Source organism: Blastocystis sp. subtype 4, assembly GCF_000743755.1.
Source record: "Blastocystis sp. subtype 4 strain WR1 chromosome Unknown seqid_0011, whole genome shotgun sequence".
In the NCBI taxonomy this organism is placed as follows: Eukaryota; class Bigyra; order Opalinata; family Blastocystidae; genus Blastocystis; species Blastocystis sp. subtype 4.
This window is the reverse complement of record NW_014569536.1, coordinates 86,189-96,677: the sequence shown is the minus strand read 5'-3', so window position 1 is coordinate 96,677 and position 10,489 is coordinate 86,189. Positions and strand designations below refer to the sequence as shown.

The 10,489-nt window shown below is 42.1% G+C and overlaps 5 protein-coding genes across 5 annotated transcripts in view; 2 read left to right on the top strand and 3 right to left on the bottom strand.

Moving 5' to 3' along the window:
- Positions 1–149: 149 nt before the first annotated feature.
- JH06_4280 (hypothetical protein) lies at positions 150–2,115 on the bottom strand (the record flags this gene model as incomplete). Its single annotated transcript, XM_014674351.1, has 5 exons — positions 150–242; positions 274–564; positions 595–717; positions 747–1,918; positions 1,947–2,115. 5 exons carry the CDS (start codon positions 2,113–2,115, stop codon positions 150–152), a joined length of 1,848 nt encoding a protein of 615 aa, XP_014529837.1.
- Positions 2,116–2,701: 586 nt separating this feature from the next.
- On the bottom strand, positions 2,702–3,522 carry JH06_4281 (nitroreductase; the record flags this gene model as incomplete). The annotated part of the gene is made up of 4 exons (XM_014674352.1): positions 2,702–2,868; positions 2,899–3,084; positions 3,185–3,380; positions 3,412–3,522. 4 exons carry the CDS (start codon positions 3,520–3,522, stop codon positions 2,702–2,704), a joined length of 660 nt encoding a protein of 219 aa, XP_014529838.1.
- Positions 3,523–3,643: 121 nt separating this feature from the next.
- On the top strand, positions 3,644–4,505 carry JH06_4282 (nitroreductase; the record flags this gene model as incomplete). The annotated part of the gene is given in 4 exon segments (XM_014674353.1): positions 3,644–3,766; positions 3,797–3,968; positions 3,980–4,066; positions 4,099–4,505. 4 exon segments carry the CDS (start codon positions 3,644–3,646, stop codon positions 4,503–4,505), a joined length of 789 nt encoding a protein of 262 aa, XP_014529839.1.
- Positions 4,506–5,113: 608 nt separating this feature from the next.
- Positions 5,114–7,544, top strand: JH06_4283 (helicase; the record flags this gene model as incomplete). The annotated part of the gene is made up of 4 exons (XM_014674354.1): positions 5,114–5,196; positions 5,227–6,157; positions 6,187–7,416; positions 7,446–7,544. The coding sequence occupies 4 exons, from the start codon at positions 5,114–5,116 to the stop codon at positions 7,542–7,544; spliced, it is 2,343 nt and encodes a 780-aa protein (XP_014529840.1).
- A 2,462-nt stretch (positions 7,545–10,006) lies between these two features.
- JH06_5532 (hypothetical protein) overlaps positions 10,007–10,489 on the bottom strand; it is a gene marked incomplete at both ends in the record, with an annotated part of 1,917 nt that continues 1,434 nt past the window's right edge. Inside the window, one exon of the mRNA XM_014674355.1 lies at positions 10,007–10,480. Coding sequence (XP_014529841.1) covers positions 10,007–10,480 — 474 coding nt within the window. The remainder of the gene's footprint in view (positions 10,481–10,489) is intronic.

Genomic DNA, 10,489 nt, shown 5'->3' with positions numbered 1-10,489 from the left:
AAGAATTCTGCTCTTGGAATTGTGAAGCAGAGAATCGAATTGATACACCTTGATTGATAATAAGCCTACAATTTTTAGAGATTAGTCATTTTACCCCTTCAATTCATCTGTTTTTACTAATATACTATTTGGGTTTTCAAATAAACATATCAATGGTGCAAGTGACTACGATGACGTTTAGCATAAGAGGAGGCATGGTAATCCTGACGAGTTGGCAAAGGAACTGTTACCGTCGTTGGAGCCTAGAGAATGAGTAATGTTCAATATATCTACATTTTTCTTCTTTCGAATCGCTGCTACACATACAGATACTACTGCGATAACGACAATAACAGCAACAGCAATTCCAGCAATATAGAATATCCGCATCCAATTGATATTCGTGCATTTTCCTCTGAAACAGGACATATCATCACAATCACTATCTGAAGAGCACTTTGCCGACGCTGGGCAACGAGAAGAACATGAAGAACCACCACAATCCACATCAGTTTCGTCATCATCAAGTCGATTGTTGTAGCAAGTGAATGGATCACTATTATCTTGAATAAGTACTTTGTCAATCTATCTTTGACAAGCATCCAAGGTTCGTACTTCAACACCACTGACAGTTAAGTCCAATACATGGAACACTCGAATTAATTCAGTTGATTTCAAAAACTGGGTCACATCCTCCATGATAGCTTTTGATCGTTCCTTCGGAATATTGATCGTCATCTACATGTTACTTATTGCCAATGTCATACATGAATATAAAGACCTCCTTGATTTGTCTCTTGAGGCTGCATGTCAAGATAAGGGAGAATACCACGTCGATGCAATCGCTTGTTATAGAGTGGAAGCTCTTGTTGATGAACCTGATTGTGGAAGAGAGGGAGTTCTTGTGGATGCAGTCGCTTGTGGAAGAGTGGAAGCTCTTGCTTGTGAACTTCCTTGTGTGAATACTTAATCCCACGTAAGATCGTGGATTGAGCAGACATACTTGTCTTCTCCCACAAGCGTATCTGAACACTACTGGGTGTTAGATCCAAAACTTCAGCTGTTGCAAGCTGAAGTGTAGTCTGAAGGAAAACATCTTGATCCTCTTCCGAATCTGGCAGATCTCCTGTTATAGTGAAACGAGTATGAAGTGTGCTGTGTGTTGCATTGACAGCTACACTATCGCCTTGGATCACACTACAACTCTCTCCACTATATGGAGAGTAACAAGTACATTGACTATCAACACAAATTCCATGATCACTGCATTGGGTGAACAGCAATAGACCATCTGACAGATTCCATCCCCGAGGACATTGTTTTCCTTCTGATGGCTTGTCTCCATCATTAACAGTAGTGAAGGAGGTTCGAGTATCTGCAATTGGTGTGGCAATCTCTGGTCCAAAAGGTTCCCTTCCAGCAATATAAAGGACGTACTCTGTAGTAGGCGAAAGTGCTGTAATATTCAGAGAATAAGTGGTATCTTTGGTTGATGCCATTGATAGACCTGTTGTAGTAACAACAGAATAGCTAGGTGTAACCGCAAGAGAGCGAGGTAGAATCAGACAATACAAGTCTGCTGTTTTGCTGGCTGTTACTGTAGCAATGGCATAACGAGAGTAAGCAAGAACGGAAGGAGAAGATAATGTTACTCCCTTGTAAACAAATGTGTAGACTGGAGGAGAACGGAGAATGGATCCAGAAGTCGACTGGATGGAATCAGAAAGGGTGACTTCAACCTCACCAGCAGCATCAGGGATAATCTGCATGGAGACCTCGGTTGTCGAAAGCTGCTTGAATTCGGATATTTGGCCATTGGTAACCTCAACATCAGATTGTGTGATTTGAGTCGATTGCGAGAACTGAATAGTGACAGAGACAGGAAATACAGTCGTTGTAGCACCAATCTCAGAACTAATCACTGCATGATAATCATCCTCTACACAATCAAAAGAGAATCAGAACACCACGATTCGAGGTTGAAATGTCAGTTCGAGTATCACCAATTGCAGTGGTCATTGCAGTTCCTTCGGAATCCATCAGCTCTGCATAGCAATACACAGAATAATCAGTATCAGGCTGCAGATTGTCTACAATCACCTCATTCGTTGTTGGTTCAAGTTGGAACTGAGTCATGCATTTGAGAAGATTTACGGCAGGTGCTGGGGCGCCGTATGGCATTGCTGCACACCACAAGTAGCAAGAGGCAGTTGGAACAATATACAGATGAACTAGCGATGATTCTGCCCTCGAATTGACGATGTCAATTGTTAAAGACGATACAACTACACATTATCTTAGTGCAGAAATCTGTTCTTGATAGAATAGAACACAATACAACTGCATGTCGCTACAGTTGAGAAGACAAAGAATGGTTACGATATCCATAACACACTATAGGTTGGCTTTAGTTTGTTAATGAAGACGATGGGGATAATCCTTTTCCAGTTCCCGAAGTCGGGATATAGGTATCTCTTCGTCGTTCTATTTCTCTATATTGTCATATCAGCAAAAATATGAGTGGATCCCAAATTATTATAGAGAGAAGGGAGAGAATACGGTCATTATGTGAAAGGTACCAGAACCAACGAAAATAGTTTGTAAAGACTTATTTGCAGTATTTTAAATCCTGAACTCCAAGTCCAACAATCTAATGATCTGACAAACAAACAGTATAGAATGACTTATTCCATGATCCATCGTATATCACCTGATCTATCAATCAATGACTCCAACAATCATCACCAAAGGGGAAACGAGCAGACGGCTTTACCTGACCATTTTCTGGCTCATAGCCTAACGAAATAATACCCGCAACTTGATAACGCTTTGGAAGTTTAATACACTCACGCACCGCCTTCTCGTTGAACCCTTCCATGATCAAGGAGCCTAGAATAAAAGAGAAAAGGCAGGATCTACTGATTCCTTTGCTTTCAGCTAGAATAACAATATCCTGCATCAAGAAAGAAGTCTGCTGATACGACCATGCTGATCGTGTATAGCGAGCAGGAGAAGTAGCAAATAGACGATAGATGGAAAGTACGAGATCAAGGATCCATCCAAATAAGAATGTGAAGAGAGTGTTTCTGTAGTACATCATTAGTGCTATAGATCACAATTCTAAATAAAAGGTACAGATACGCATAAACAGTCGTGCCATCCATGACTCACTCTTTGTCAGCACATACTCACCACTTTCATCCACTAACTTCATTGGATCTATTAATTACTTCATTACAACAAGATTTACCCTGATCAGCACACACAATCACCGTAGCACTACTTGTTCTCACTGTTGTATCATTACCCTCGTCCATACAACACGCTAACTGATCCTTCTTCTCTTTATCTCGTATGAGAACCATCTTGAAAGGCTGCGTGTTCATGGAAGTGGGACATCTCTATGAATAATGTACATAACGAGATAGTTACAAGTGAATAGCCCATGATCTCTCCTAGAATGTCTTCAGGAATGTCTTGTTTCGTAAACACACGGACACTATGTCGGTCCTCTACTACTTTCTTCATGCACTCAAAATCCATTGTCAAATAGGTTATTCTTTTTTCTACTTCTTCTTTTTATCATATCTGCGAAATTCGTCCCTATTTCTGTAATGAAACACTTCCTCTTGATTTTGGTTTGTCTTCATATTCTTTATCGTTCATGGCCACTGTTGATTCTTTTGAGACTGTAAAGAGACTTGTATTCGAGAGAAGAAGTGTTCGCAAGTATTTAAACAAGGAGATACCAATTGAAGAATTGAAAGAGGTTCTGGCTTTAGCTCAAGTGGATTTCGCTTCCAGTACTCATCAGTAGAGAGCTCCTACATCGCTAAACGCCCAACCTTACAAAGTTATTGTTGTCCGTACACCCGAGGATAAGCAGAAGCTTGCAAAGCATATGCTTCTGAATAATGCCACGTTTGTCAATACCGCTTCTGCTACGTTGATTGTCTGTTGTGATTTGGGTTCTTCAACTTCTTCGTTTCGTAATTCGTAGATCCTCTATCCCACAGTCATGAAATTACTGAAATGGAGTTGGCTAACGGAGCATCGCAAGAGGAAGCGAGCATGGCTGAGCGTGCATGTATGGTTTTGTTTCTCTGGATTTAGAAATAGTGCCTCTCTTCCTGAAGAAGGAGTCATTCTTCTCTCATATGAAGGAAGCTCTTACAGGATCCTACTACAAGGGTGAACCTATCGGCACGGAAGGATGGGCCTACAAGAGCGCTGGTTTCTTTATGCAGCAATTCGTAATGCTTGCTCAGAGCAAGGGTTGGGGCACTTTGTATATGGGTGGTTTCGATTCTCATAGTATCAAGAAGACCTTCAAGATTCCAAAGACCTATGATGTATGCTGTACCATTGCTGTAGGCTATCCTGACGACACGGAAAAGTATCATGAACATCCCCGCTTCCCTCCAAGCATGGTGATTTATGAAAATGAATTTGGCCAGCCTACGAAGACAGAGATTCCTGAAGTCAAACAGACATACTTCTGGAAGAGTGCGTTTCTTGTTTGTTGAGAATGAAAGTCTTTTGTTTGCCGCCTTTTTCAAATTCTTCTTGAATTCTCAAATTCAAGAGCATGGATGCAAGTAGTGATGATTTTGAGGATGTGAATCTCTTTTGCGTTCACTGAAAGTGTAGATTCCCGATGACATTCTACAAGTGATTGAAGAGGAAGAAAGCAAATCAATAGCCTCAAAAATACAATCTCCTACGCCATCGAATCGTTCCCAGTCCATGTCAAGACAAAGTGTCTTTTGGCCTTCCGTTGGGAGTGGAAAGCGGCCTGGAACTCCATCTTCACTTCATTCATCATGGATTTGCTCGAAATGTACCTTTGAGAATCAGAATAATGTGGATCGTTGCATAATATGCTCTACACCTCGTCCAGTTATTCAATCCCAAATTGTAACTCCAAAACCTGTTGTGCAATCTGGCGCTCAAAACAGTACCTAATTGTATTTGAATTAAACTTATAGAATGGAAAGATCATCTGAACTCAACTGTCAGACATCCTGATGCAATTCGGTCATCCCCCTTAACCCCTACAAAACCTATGCCTAAAGCTGTTTTTGATCCTATTCGTTCTACACCTATACATTCACAGAGTATTTCTAGAAGTCAGATGTCACTCTCTCCTCATTCGCCCAAAGCCGTATCAGCTGAAGGGTTTCCTGTATTAGATCCAGAAGCCTCGAAAACATGGATGTAGATTCTAGGAACAATTGTTACGTGAAGTTATCCCACAAATTACCCAATTCGAGAGTATCAGTTGGAGATCGTATCTGAAGCTCTCTTCAAGAATACACTCGTTTCACTGCCTACCGGACTCGGTAAGACCTTTATTGCTGCAGTTGTCATGTTCAACTTCTATCGATGGTTTCCCGCAGGAAAAGTCATCTTCTTAGCACCAACACGTCCTCTGGTAACACAGCAGATTGGTGCCTGTCATGACATTGTGGGTATTCCTCACGTACGTGTTAGTAAGCTCTATCATAGTCAGAGTGATGTGGCCGAATTGATGGGAACAAAGGCAGTAACTGAGAGAAAACGTCTTTGGGCAGAGAAACGCGTGTTTTATTGTACTCCACAAGTCCTTGACAATGATCTCCGGAATGGGATTGTGAATGCACGTCGAATCACTTGTCTGGTGGTAGATGAGTGTCATCGTGCTCAGGGAGACTATGCCTATACTACTGTGCTAAGACAACTACGAGCAATTCATCGGCATTATCGGGTTTTAGGCCTATCTGCCACTCCTGGGACGGATATTGATAAAGTCCAGAGAGTAATTTTCAATTTGGATATCAATGCAATCAGTATTCGTAGTCGAGAAGATCCGGATGTGCGCAAGTATCTGAAGCAGGTATTAGAAGAAGAGATTGTTGTGAAATTGAATGCTCGATACCAACATGTGATCGAGGAGTGGCTGGCATTCGTGATGCAGCCCTTGAATCGACTCTGTAATCTAGGTGTGTTGACAGAACGAAATCCTCGTAGAGTGAATAAGATGATTCTATTAGAAGCCCAGACACGTTGTATGGAGCATCGTATTCAGGGTCTCACAGGCCAGCGGTTTAGTGATGCTCTGTCTGACATTGGACTGTTAATGTCACTCACCCAAGCCACACAGATTCTAACACAGTATGGTGTGGGTGCTTTTGTTGAGGTGAGTGTTGATTATGGTATTCATAATAGACACTCAGTGGTCTGCGTCAAGAAGCAGGAGAAAAACCCAATCCATCTCGTGTTCAATTAGTGACTTCATCTCGGTTTGTTAGCTACTATAACCGTGTTTTTGAGGGAGTAAGACATAATGAATATGTTCATCCGAAACTGGAGAAACTGAAGGAGTTTCTTGTGGATCATTTTCGAAGGAATTTGGCTGCCCAACGCGATACTCGTGTAATTGTGTTTGCTCAGTATCGATCCTCTGTTCAAGAGATTCTCAACTATCTTCGAGGTACAGATTTATTGCGCCCCACCGCCTTTGTGGGTCAACAGAAGAAGAACAGTGAGGTAGTGAAGCTTCCTGAAGAGGGTCATCAAGCAGATGGAGAACAGTTGTATGATGGAGTAACATCAAAACCATCTCGTTCGATTGCCTCTTTCTTTGGGAGAAAGGATGATAATGGGCCTCCTGTTGTGCCAGCAGGAACTCCATTGACTGCTACTAATGGTCAAACACAGAAACAACAACAGGCTATCTTGCGCGATTTCAAGAGTGGAAAGTTCAATGTATTGGTTGCTACATGCATTGCTGAAGAAGGATTGGATATTGGAGAAGTTGATTTGCTTGTCTGTTATGAGGGGGTTTCGTCACCAACACGGTTATTACAACGAAAAGGCCGTACAGGTCGTAAACGTGCTGGTCGTGTGGTTGTGTTATTGACAGAAGGAAGTGAGTATCAGAAGCATAAACGGAGTATTCAGAAATACAATCAAGTGACAACTCTGTTGAAGAACAAATCTTCTTCCCTTCAATTGTGTCCTATAGTTGATACTTTGTTTGATTCCCATTTTCATCCACACTTAATTAAGGAATCTTTAGTCATATCTGACTATCATTACAGTCAAATTGGAGGGCATACACCCAAGAAACGGAATCGAAATACTGTTCTTCAAGAGTTTCGAGATACTCCTGAGCGACGCAGTAGACAAGAACGATTCTTTGCTTCAGAACAAGGGCGTTGGTTATTTCAAGAGTTGGAAAAGGAGCCTGAAGATCGTGAAGTGGATCCTTGTGCAATCAATGGATCTGTGAGTGGAAATGATGCTTTAGGTGAAGTGTATCAATGGAGTCACAGTAGACGGAGTTATATCATCCAGGAACTAGGAGAATGGATCACACAGAAACGATGGTGTGAGGACTATTCGAGTGAACAAGTGAAAGAATGGATAGAATATGAGAGAGCACATCGTGGGAGTGTAGGTAAACGGATGATTATTGATTCTAGACCGTTTCTCATCCAATACAGGCCCCTCTACTAAACGAGATTCAGAATACAAATTCAGATGACTCAAGCTTGGATGATTTTCGTCCAATTGCTCCGTAGCATATGATTATAAGAATGATTGAATAGTCAGCATGTTCCTATTAGTGTGTTGGATTTGGTAGAAAAGCAGGCAGACGCGATACTTCGTCGTTTGGATTGGGAGAATGTGAATACTACAACTACTAGTCAAGATGTGCAGACTCCTAGCGTATTGAAAGAAGTTGATGCCATGGCAGAGGAGCCTAATCAAACTGAGATTCCTGTTGTCTCTCTGGATGCTGTTCTGGAAGCTGACTCAGATGCTAGTCTCCAATTGAGTTCAGACGATCAACCTCTTGCTAAGAATATACCAATTCCCGTGGAAAATGAAATCATTGAAGTGAGTGATACTTCTGTTGATTCTCCTATTGCTGGTCCTGCTTCAAGTGAGGATTCTGACGATATTCCGATTGCTGCTCTGGAGAAGAAGCAGGATTTAACAAAAGAATCCGGTATCAATCCATCAGATAACAAAGATCCACAAGAAGTACCTATTTCGGACATGAAAACCAATGAGAAGTTAGACCATGAGTCTGTTTCTTCAACCGAAAGTGAAGAGAGCTCATCAGATGAATTGCTAGTCGATCTCCTTTCACAGCGTGTGTTATTAGCATGGGAGAAGCATCGAGAAACAGTCTCAAAATCAGAACCAACAGAAGTCACTTTAACTCCTATGAAGAACAAATCTGAATTCCAGCCAATTCGATCTCCTAATCACTCACCTCAAGTGAAACTAAACTTGCCTTCTCATGCAGTAGCGCAGCAGCTACCAGTGAAGGATGTGTCTCCCATTTTGAATCCGGCTTTGGTGAAGCCTACCGAATCAGAACCCTCCGTAAACAATCCTGTGAAGGAAATGACTTTGTATGAGCTACCTCCTGGAAGGACTGATCCAACCAACACATCATTAGGAACTTCCGAGATCAAGGAGGACTCGCTCTCAACCAATAGCAACAGCATGATCCCAGTCGTAACCTCTTCGTTCTCAGCTCTGGAGGCATCAACGCACTCTCCATCAGGTGAAGAGGCCTTTAAGCCATCTCCTCTCACTCGAGAAGAGATCGATCGATTGTTTCCACGTGTGGCATCACCTCAGCAGAAGAATCATGCCACTCCAGATCCCAAAGGGACTCAGGGGATTGTATGTCCATTGTGTCTGGTACTGTAGGAGTAACATATGAGTTTTATGATAGATGTGATACTCCTGAACAGTTACGTTCCCATTTGAATCATGAATGTCATATGTTGCCCCAGATAAAACTAGCAGAAGAACAAGTTATCCCTGGATTGCAAGAAGTGGAAAGATCTATTTCTGGAATTGCAACTATTCCTCCAATATCTGACACTTTATCTTCCACTTCTGTTCCTGTACAGTCAACTACCCAAGTACCAGCCTTACAACAAGCTCCAATCATCCCTGAACCACCATCCTCCAAACCTACTACTGCTCTTACTGTTGCTACACAACCACCTCCATCTGACGATTTGGATCTGAGCTCAGCTGAGATCGATGCATTGCTCCACATGGATCTAAACTCAACACTTCCAGCTCCAGTTCCTGAAGTGTGTAGCATTTGTCGTGACTCCACAGATGATGCCTCAAATCCGCTTTTATGCTGTGCACTCTGTGGTGTCGTAGTGCATACGAGTTGTTATGGTGTTGTGTCAACTTCTTCAGCTCGATGGCAGTGTGATGTAGGGTTGAATGAGTTTCCTGAGTTGTAGAGATGTGATGCTGGTGTGACAGGAACAGCTTGTGGTCTCTGTGGTCAAACGCAAGGAGCAATGAAGTGCAGCGTAGATGGTGTATGGGTTCATGTTCCATGTGTGACATGGAATCCCCAGTTACTCTTTCAAGACATTGAAACTTTAAGGCCTGCTGAGATTCGGCCCTTGCTTGCAGTACCTAGTACTCATCGCTGTATTCAATGTGGACGGGCTGTGGGAATTCCAGTGAAGTGTCATACTGAAAGATGTTGTAATTACTATCATGTGAGCTGTGCTCAGGATGCGGGTTGTGTGTTGGATGCTGAGACGGAAGGAGATGGTGTTGTATTTACTATTACTTGCTTAAATCATACTTTTCTTCCTTCTCAGCCAAAAGACGATATTGTGGATATTTCAGATGGTGAATTGAGTGATCTGGTGAAGGAACTGGATAAGTCAGGATGGGAAGACTATCGATCTCCTGTTCGCAGAGATCATGAAATAGACACAACGTCAAGCAAACGCTTTTGTGATGTAAAATAATGTGTTTGTTGTAAAAGAAATCTCCGAAGCGGGGAATCGAACCCCGGTCGTCCGCGTGACAGGCGGAAATACTTAACCACTATACTACTTCGGAACTGAAAATGGAAATGGATAAGAGTATAAAACTATAAACAAAACGACAGTTTCAACATTCTACTAAATGAGGTGACAGATCTTTGCTATGGACTGTGAATGTGTTTGTGATTCAATAAACACTATGCAATTCAAAGCCATTACTCATCATATTCCTCTTCCTCTTCCTCTTCATACTCTTCTTCCTCTTCTTCTTCTTCCTCCTCTTCCTCTTCATCTTCGTCATCATCATCATCGTCATCATCACTATCATCATCATCGTCATCATCACTATCATCATCGTCGTCATCGTCATCTTCATCCTCATTCTCTCTCTCCTCATGAATCTCAGCCTTCTTAACGAACTGATCAGGATTCTTCTGATACACAACAGCCAGTGTGCTCAGATTAGCAATCAACAGATCCAAGAGTGAAGACTCGATACCCTCAGCAGTATCACTGATCACAGGATGCTCAGCCAATACAATCTCTGAGGCAGTATCAGGATCCATGGACAGAAGTCTCCAGTAGATGTAGCCACGATCACGAATATCAGGATTATCACAGTTCTGAGTTACTGTGTTCAGAATATCCTTCACCAACTCCTTGGTATCACCAGGACGCTGGAGGAACAGCTTCACAGT